Below are 10,432 nucleotides of genomic sequence, written 5' to 3' on the forward strand. Positions count from 1 at the left end.
AGTGACAGACAAAAAAAAAAAAATAAATAAAAAAAAAAAAAACACATCATGGTAAAATTAATACCTTCTCAGCTTCGCATCGAAGCTAAAATTCCAACATAGTGAAGACGTGGCATAGTTGGGTCAAGTATAATGATATCTGACAGTGATTAAAATCACCATCATAAAAAACGCTAAGATGCAAATCTGTTTTTGTGTTTAATTTAAAAAATTGATCAATTATTCCAAAAGCCACAAGATCTCTTATTTCTTATTATATGAAGTATTTAGGAAAAAAAATTTGTATTCATCCATACATTTTTCAAAAAGTTATAGAAATTTAAGTTCAAAAGTAAAAACATGTTTAAATTAACAAATGTTACTATTCATAATTTATTGGGGTTTTTTAGCTTTCACGCGAAACTGAGATGGTATTAATTTGTGTGTTATTATTATTGTTTTTTTTTTGTTCTATTAATAGTTGAAAAAATAGCGGAAAACATAACAAAAGTAGTAAAATAGTTAAATAGTAAACTGTAAAATCAATATCTTCTCAACTTTGCGTTGGAGTTGAAATAAAAATATTATTTGTCATTTATGAATGTATGATTGCATGAACGAGAAATTAAAAAAATTAAAATATTTTATTAAATATATTAGAGAAATTTTATGTAAATGGTCCATAGTAAGTATAAAAATTTTTTTTTGAATATATTAGTTTAAGTGAAATTTAGGTTACACCTTAAAAATACAACGTATAATTAAAATAAATAATAATCACCCGATATAGTTCAATTATTGGTGTGTAACAACCATCCTGAAAAAAAATTATAAAGCAAAAATCACTCTAATATGATTGTATAGCAAATCATGGGCTTTTTTTAAAAAATAGTTTTAAGTATGCATAATTTTCAAAATATTAAATACTTTGTCAAAAAAATCGCTTTATTTGCAAATATTTAAAAAAAATAAAAGCATATGGTATTTTTACAAACATTTTTGAAAAAGTTATACCAATTTAAGTTTAAAAGTAGAAACATATTGAAATTAGTAGATTTTATCAATCATAACTCTTATGGCAGTTCGTGTTTAGACGTCGTACTGTCCACACGTTAATTGTCACGCGCTCCGCTTTTATCAGCTCTCGATAGCGTGTGTATTGTATCGAATTGTTATCGCTTCCAGCGCTCGTCGCGGTATTTGTACCGTCGGGTAATGTATAATTGTATAATTTACCTAAATATAAGACTCGCCGCGATCGGGACTAACGCCTTATCGCATTATACGCTTTATTGACCAACACGCGATACCTCTCTACGGTCCTAATCAGTGCCGTTACCTATAAAATGCCTAATAATACAAATAATAAAACTGTATCTCCACTCATTATCCAAAAGTCACGCATACAGAGCGTGTCAAATGATTCATCAGCTTTTTCATCAGAAACCAACTCCAACGACGATTGGAAAACTCAAAATAATCATAAACGTCAGTACTCACCTAATCAATCCCCGAAATTAACTAAACAATTCGTAACGCCAAATCGCTTTTCTCTATTCAGTCCACCAAACAATGATCAAAACAATGACTATTCTGAAAACAAAGATAACGACCCTAATAGAGACATTCTAGAACACTCAGAGAGTAAACCTCCTCCACCAATCTTTATTAATTTAGTAAATGACTTCAAATCATTTTGCTCTCAAATTAAATTATTAACAAAAGGCGAACCATTCACTTGTAAGAGCTCCACCAATGGAGTTAAACTCCTAACTACATCACCAAACTCGTACAGAGAAGTAATAAAATTTCTAAAATCCAGCAAAGCGGACTATCATACTTATCAATCAAAACAAGATCGAGCCTTTAGAATTGTTATCAGAAACCTACATCACACAATCCCTCTTGATGATATCAAAAAAGAGTTACTTGATCTCGGTCACATCGCTAGAAACGTAACAAACGTTCTACAATATAACACTAAGGTCCCGCTCCCATTATTCTTCGTAGATCTAGAACCAGCCATAAACAATAAAGATATCTTCAAAATCGAATTCCTATGCTACACTAAAATTAAAATAGAAGAACCTCGAGTTAAACGCCACATAGTCCAATGCCTTCGATGCCAAGAATACGGCCACACAAAAGCTTACTGCAATCATACACCCAAATGCGTTCGATGTGGCGAACATCACCTATCAGATTCCTGCCAAAAACCCACCGACCAACCCGCCAAGTGTGCGCTTTGTCAGGGTAACCACCCAGCAAACTATCGAGGCTGTCCCAAACATAAAGAAATTCAATCATCTCGTAATCCCAAGAAAACTCAAACAATTTCACATTCTCAACAAAATAATACAAATAATGTACAGCCCATTTATGTAAACACCACTTCAAATTCGTATTCTCAATCCAAATCATATGCTCAAGCAACCAAAGATCCGAATATCACTCCCCATACACCTATTGGTGATAACTCTGATCAAATTTCACTCAAACTAATGTCTTTCCTGGAAGACTTTAAATCATTGATTAATCCCTTAATCTCTTTACTAACCACTGTTATCACTAAACTCCTATCCCAATCAAATGCCAACTAGCTTAAATATCCAACAATCAATATCCATCCTCTTATGGAATGCCAATGGTCTAAACCAACAAAAAAATGAACTTAAAGCCTTCCTACAGCTCTCTCACGTTGATATTATCCTTATCAGTGAAGCACATCTTACCTCAAACTCCTCATTCAAACTTCCTGGATATATAACATACCACTGCGATCACCCAAGTGGAAACGCTCATGCAGGCTCAGCGATTATAATAAAATCAAACCTCAAACACTCTACTCTACCGTCTTACCAGAGCAACTCTATTCAAGCAACTAATATAAAAATAATCTTAAACCACATTCCAACGACTATTTCTTCTGCATACTTTCCTCCTCAAGCAAAACTTAACTCTAACGAACTTACGAACTTTCTTCTTTCCATTGGGAATAATTTTCTAATTGGTGGCGACTTTAACTGCAAACACACCTCATGGGGCTCTAGAATTATCAATACCAGAGGTCGTATACTACATAATGTCATACAAAATAAAAACCTAACTTTCCTCTCTCCCCCTAATCCTACATATTGGCCAACCCATCAAAATAGGCAGCCTGATATCTTAGATTTCTTCATAACCAACTTACCAAACCATATCAATCGAAATATCTCCAACCTAAGCGATCTTTCATCTGACCACACTCCAGTATTACTATCTCTAAATGATCACGTCACACTTAAAACAACTTATCCTACCCTGATCTCTGGAAAAATCAACTGGCAGATCTTCAGCGAGTCCGTAGAATCCCAAATCTCTCTAAATATATCACTTAAAAATCATTCTGATATTGATAACGCAGTACAATCTCTAACCGATATTATTAAAAATTCTGCAACAAGAGCCTCCAATACTCATTCCCCCAAAACTAAACAAGATAATCTCCCTCAACACTTATCTCAATTAATAAAAGAAAAGCGCCGTGCTCGAGCTAGATGGCAACGCACACACCTTCCAAGTGATAAATCCACCTACAATCGTCTCTCCTGCAACTTGAAAAATCTTCTATACAAATATAACACTGAATCATATCAACATTATATAAAGTCACTCACAAATAATAATAAGTCTTTATGGAAAGCAACTAAAAACATACTCAAGGAAAAAAAAGTATCACCCCCCTTACGCAATCCAAATAACACCCTAGCCATATCTAACTCCGAAAAAGCGAATTTATTTGCAACTCACCTTGCTAACAACTTCTGTCCCCACTCAGACATAAACAGTGTAGATCACACAAGACGTATTACCGAATCACTAGATACTCCTTGTCCCATGGCTCTCCCAACTAAACACACCTCCCCATCAGAAATTCTTTTTTTAATAAAAAAATTACAAAATAACAAGTCTCCCGGTCACGACCTAATCACTAATAAAATCATCAAACATCTACCAAAAAAAGCTATAATACAACTCACCTATATTTTTAACTCTATACTAAGATTATCATACATACCACAAACATGGAAACACTCAATTATAATTCTTATCCACAAACCTGGCAAACCTCCTGAATTACCTTCCTCGTACAGGCCAATTAGTCTACTCCCGTCCCTTTCTAAAATCCTTGAAAAAATCATACTAAAAAGAATATATCCTATAATAAACGAAAACAAAACAATTCCAAACACTCAATTTGGCTTTAAAAATAAACACTCCACACTGCACCAAATTCATAGATTAACAGACATCATCTCCTCATCCCTAGAAATCAAAAATCATTGTGAAGGAGTATTTCTTGATGTCGCACAGGCGTTCGACCGCGTGTGGACTGAAGGACTTCTTTATAAACTTCGATTTCTTCCAGCTCCCTTATACCTCACGTTAAAGTCATTCTTATCACAACGCACGTTTGCCGTACGTTGCGATGACGAAACATCCAACATTCATTCTATTAACGCAGGTATACCTCAAGGAAGCATCCTAGCCCCAACCCTCTATAATATATTTACCTCAGACATTCCACACTCAAATAATACACATCTCGCTACATTTGCAGACGACACTGCCATACTATCCTCCAATCCTGACTCTAATTCTGCAACAAAATCACTCCAAGATCATCTCAACAAACTCCAAACTTGGTTCAAATTATGGAGAATAAAAATTAATGAAGGAAAATCCTCCCACGTATCATTTACTCTCCGTTCCACCAATGGCCCTCCTTTATCGATAAATAACAACATAATTCCTCAACATGATTACACTAAATATTTAGGCATCCATTTAGACAAAAAACTAAATTGGGCCTACCACATAAAAAACAAACGAAAATCATTAAACCTACGTCTCCATTCTCTGAGACATCTTCTCCGTTCTAATATGCCACTTAATATAAAACTACTAATATACAAACAAATCATACGCCCAGCCATGACCTACGGTATTCAAATTTGGGGATCCGCGAAAAAATCAAATATCTCTATCCTTCAATCCTTTCAATCAATTAACCTAAGAATTATAACAGGAGCACCGTGGTATGTTAGTAACCAAACTCTCCACAAAGACCTAAAAATTCTAACACTTCCTGAACTTGCTTCTTGCTATTTTAAAAAATTCCACAGTGACACACAAAACCATCCTAACCCTCTAATATCTAATCTCCATAATCCCTCTAACCCTATTAACCCATTACGTCGACTCAAAAGAAACTGGGCTAGAGACCTTCTCTAACTCATTTTAGCACAAATTTAGTTTCACAATTTTAATTATTATTCTTTTATTTTGAAGTGGTGTCAATGGGCTCCTTCTTCATGCACGATATTCATGCGTTGTAACACATTGTTCAGTCATTTTTACTTATTGTATTATGTATACAGATTGTAATATTTTCTTAATAAAAAAAAAAATATTGAACTCTTATGGGGCTCTTTCTATAAGAAGTTGAAAAAGAAACAGATAACATAACAAAACGATAGCACAGTGGGGTCGAGGCACAGTGTGGACGAGGCATAGTTGGGTTCAAGTATAATGATATCTGACAGTAATTAAAATCNATGATATCTGACAGTGATTAAAATCACTATCATAAAAAACGCTTCGATGCAAATCTGTAGATAGTGTTTCATTTAGAGAAATTGGTGGATTATTCCAAAAGCAAAATCAACTCTTATTACTTTAATTATATCCGGATTAGTAGATCTTTGATTTTAAAATATAATATATGAATAAATACTAATTATAGTTATTAAATTTAGTATGAAATTGTGAGGCCAGCTATGATTTATGGTTCATAGTGTTGGGCGGTTGATAAGTAAGTAGAGCAGAGAATAAGTGTAGCAGAGATGAGAATGCTTAGTTGGATGAGTGAAGTGATTAGAGAAGATGGGATAAGGAACGAGCATATAAAAGGAAGTAAAGGTGTTGCGGCAATCGTGGATAAGATGACAGAAAATATACTTAGATTGTTTGGTCATGTTATGAGGAGAGAAGAATTGGAAGCTGTAAGAACAGTTATAGAAATTAATTTTGAAGGAAGAACAAAAAAGAGATTGAGGGATGTTATTGAATGCGACATGAGAACAGCTGATGTGAGCGTAGAAGATTTGGGAGATCGTGTCAAGCTCAATTCGAATCAATGTGGACATATTTTAATGCAACTTTAAAAAAAAAACAAAATTTGGTTGGGAATTTTTTACGCAATTTTTTCTTTGTTGACTGGCCTAGATGACAATTTTAAACTTGTAATTGAGCTAAAAGTTATAGTAATATATTCAATTTTTTTTACTATTAACTTTTATAAATCTTTGTCAAAAATTTTTCATCAACTTTAAAAAACCAAAAAAATAGGTTAAAAATGAAAATTTGGACTGATTATTATTAACATATTAAAAATCAAATCAGTAATAATTTGAAAACATATTTTTTTTCTTTTAATTATTATTTTATATGTAATTAGTCATAATATAAAAAATTAGAAGTGATATAAAGTGAAGTTTTTATTGAAAATTATTGTATCAAGCCCTTAAATTTTTATACACGTAAAAGTAAAGCAAAATATAAGTTCTTTATTATTTTTATAATTTCTCCGTTTAAATTATAATATTAGATTATTGAATATCAATTTCATACTAAATTTAATAATTATAATTAGTATTTATTCATATATTATATTTTAAAATCAAAGAACTACTAATCAGGATATAATTAAAGAAATAAGAGTTCATGTTGCTTTTAAAATATTTCACCAATTTCTCTAAAGGAAACACTATCTACAGATTTGCATCGAAGCGTTTCTTATGATAGTGATTTTAATCACTGTCAGATATCATCTATACTTNNNNAAAAAAAAAAAAAAAATTGGTTGGGAATTTTTTCTGCTATTCTCCAAAATTACTCCTTCGTTGACTAGAATGAATCATTAAATAGAAAATTGTATAAGAATTAAAACTATGCTATTTTTAAGACTAATATGCAATCAGGAAATTTTATAATTACTATTTACATTATATTTATCAGAAAAACCCATTATTTTTTTGCATTTTTATCGTAATAGAGCACTTAAATAGAAATCATAGTAATCATTTCTAAGTAATTTTTGGAATTTAAAAAAGATTCTACAGTTAAAATATCCAGAACTGAATTAATTTTAATGGTTTACTTTAACTAAAATAAAATAAAGTTATAATTTTGAATCCCTCTTTCCCACAAGACAAAGGGTTAGATTTATAAAAAAAAACCAAATGATAGATAAAGTCATGCATCTGAATAAAAAAAAATTATACTCATTTGGTCATTTTTGATAAAGTTATAACAGTTAACAAAGTTTTAAGTTTTATACACTGGACTACAAGGATCTTTCATCAGAAACAAAAATATACTATTCTAAATCAACTTTTCACGATGTTTTCAAATGTGCAATTTGACTTTTTCTATCACTTCTAAGTTTTAATATTATTAAAAAATAGTATTCACATATAAAAAAAAATAATTAAAAATAAAAAAATTGTTTTAAATTAATTTAAACTGATTTTGATTATTATTATGTTAAAAATAAGGAAAATGACATATTTAACCTATTTTTTTAATTGTTTAAAGTTTATTGTTGTAAATGTTTATAATAAAAAAAAAAAATTTATTTTACCATAACTTTTAGCTCAATTGGTAAGTTTGACATTGACATAATTAAATAGAAAATTTTATGACAATTAAAAAAATTGTATCGTTAAGATCAATATGCAGTCAGAAAGTTTTATAATTACTATTTATTGTAAAATTATCAGAAAAGCTCAATATTTTTTTGCATTTTTATCGTAATATATAACTGAAATAGAAAGAATAGTAATCATTTCCTAATAACTTTTGATGTTTAAAAAGATTCTGCAATTGAAATATTCAGAAATTAATTAATTTTAATGATTTACTTTAACTTTAAATCAAAACAAAGTTGTTAAAAAGATTTAATAATTGAGCGTATAATAAAATTTAATTATAAATGTAAAAATCCATTATTAATTCAGGAGAAACTAACAATCATTTTTTTTAGAAATGTTTTATATAGCAACATGTTACCAAAAATTTTGTAATATTATAGTATAGTAGTATCACACACAAATAGAGTAAAAAAATTATTAAATTACAAAGTAAAATGATTAAATTTTGTAGTTGAAATTTATCATTTCAAACTTATCATTTTAATTGTCTTTATGGAGAACATGGAATAATTAACTGTTCAATTGATAAATAAAAATTGTTTTTTAATTTTTGAGGGTAATATCTTCAACTAGATACGAATTGTAGTCATTTTACGTATCGTTGAAAAAAGTAGGTCAAGTTAGAGCAGAGAAAATAAATGATAGTCACAAAAAAATATCTTCTCAGCTTTGCATCGAAGCTAAAACTTAAAATATAGTAAAATAATTTTGATATGAATAAAAAATTTCTTCTCACGAGTGGCGATTACAGTGATAGGATCCTTGATCTTTATTGAATTTATGGAATCTAAATTAGATAAAAATCAAAGCAGTTGAAAATTTATTCTAACTTAAAAAGAATTAAGAAAAAATGCAAACAATTTATTGCCATATGCGGGTTTGAACCTCGTACCCCAAGCTTCTAATACACAAATTTTACCGACTCAGCAATCGTATGTCACTACCGTTGGTCGAAAAAATGAGCTATTTAAGCTAATTCAAATTTCAAAGTTAATTTTCTCGACTTAAAAAAAAAAAAAAATTTAAATAAGTTTAACTTTCTATGCTATCTCAAATTTATATTTATATAATATTTATAAAAATCTGTAATTCCCTTGTCAGGTATTTCAAAATAAAATAAAATACAAAACCCACAATTTTAACACAAAAATATCAAATTATTGAATACGATAGTCATTTTCACCATAAAGACAAGTCCAGAGGTCAATTTTTTTTTTCAAATTAAGGTATATTACATTAGCTTTAATTTAAGGTATATATATATATAAGTGTCAGTCTTTCCGGAACATTTTCAAAAGTTAAGTTGAAAAAGTTAATTTTTTGTAAAAAAGATACCATTTTGAAACCCTATCTGTGGGCTTGTCAAGGGTCAAATGTTAACAAAAATATGTAAAATGATAGGTGAATACCTAAGGTATCTATAAAAAAAAAATTATATTGATTCGGTAATTTTTAAAAAAGTTATGGCACTTTTAAGTAAAAAAAAAAACCCAGCACAGGGGGGTCGCGGCACAGTGGTGACGTGGCATAGTTGGATCAAATATAATGATATCTGATAGTGATTAAAATCACTATCAAAAAAAAACGCTTCGATGCAAATCTTTAGATAGTGTTTAATTTTAAAAAATTGGTGGATTATTTCAAAAGCTTCATTAACTGCTACTTCCTTATTAATATCCTGATTAAGACAAAGTATGTCGAATAAAAGAGAGATTATTAGAAAATAGTATTTCCCATAAAAAAATTATATTGATCAATACACTTTTCAATAAGTTATAGCATTATAATGTTAAAAATGTAAAAAATAAAATTAAGAATTTTCACACAATAATAGCATTTGGTAGCCATTTTCACCTTGAAGATAAAATAAAGTCCGAAATTTTTTTTTACCATTATAAAGTATAATACATTAGCTTTAATTTAAGATATATATAAAAGTGTCAGACCTTCCAAAACACTTTCAAAAGTTACGTTGAAAAAGTTCTACTTTCTATATGCATTTTTATGTTTTGAATCCCCCCTGTATTTAGGGAAATGGTCCGATTTAAAAAAACAGTATGTCGAATGAAAGATCTATATAAATACTACTTCTCATAAAAAAATTGTAATGATTCATACATTTTTCAAAAAGTTATAGCATAATAAAGTTAAAAATGGAAAATACAAAATCGAAAATTTTCACACAAAAATAGCATTCGGTAGCCATTTTCACCATGAAGATAAGATAAAGTCCGAAAATTTTTTTTTTTCATGATAAAGTATATTATATAATCTTTAATTTAAGGTATATATAAAAGTGTCAGCATTTACGAAACACTTTCAAAAGTTAAGTTGAAAAAGTTAATTTTTTGTGAAAAAGTTGTCATTTTAAATCCCACCCCNTTTTTGTGAAAAAGTTGTCATTTTAAATCCCCCCTTGTGGGCAGGTTAAGGGTTAAATTTATGAAAAAAATATACCAAATTAAAGGTAATGATATTATGCATCTATATAAAAAAGAATTATATTGATATGTTTATTTTTAAAAAAGTTATGGCACTTTTAATTTAAAAAAATTGAAAAAATTTTGAAAATTAGCGATTTTTAAATTTGTAATTTTTTGGGGGGTTTCCCCCTTTTAAGGGGAACGAGGGAATTTTTTTCAATTTTTAAGGGTAATGTCTTCGACTAGATACGATTTGTGATCTTTTGACGTATC

The 10,432-nt window shown here is 29.5% G+C and overlaps 2 protein-coding genes across 5 annotated transcripts in view; both read right to left on the reverse strand.

Moving 5' to 3' along the window:
* Positions 1–10,432, reverse strand: part of LOC126906716 (uncharacterized) — a 46,747-nt gene that overhangs the window by 14,430 nt on the left and 21,885 nt on the right. The gene's annotated exons all lie outside the window — the stretch shown is intronic.
* Positions 1–10,432, reverse strand: part of LOC126906715 (uncharacterized) — a 29,075-nt gene that overhangs the window by 7,582 nt on the left and 11,061 nt on the right. For 2 of the 3 annotated variants that reach the window (XM_050687472.1, XM_050687469.1), the window contains one exon: positions 761–796. The exons of the other annotated variant lie outside the window; for it this stretch is intronic. In XM_050687472.1, coding sequence (XP_050543429.1) covers positions 761–796 — 36 coding nt within the window. The remainder of the gene's footprint in view (positions 1–760; positions 797–10,432) is intronic. 3 annotated transcript variants of the gene reach the window in all.

Source organism: Daktulosphaira vitifoliae, unplaced genomic scaffold (assembly GCF_025091365.1).
Source record: "Daktulosphaira vitifoliae isolate Bord-2020 unplaced genomic scaffold, ASM2509136v1 Scaffold_5, whole genome shotgun sequence".
Classification (NCBI taxonomy): domain Eukaryota; kingdom Metazoa; phylum Arthropoda; class Insecta; order Hemiptera; family Phylloxeridae; genus Daktulosphaira; species Daktulosphaira vitifoliae.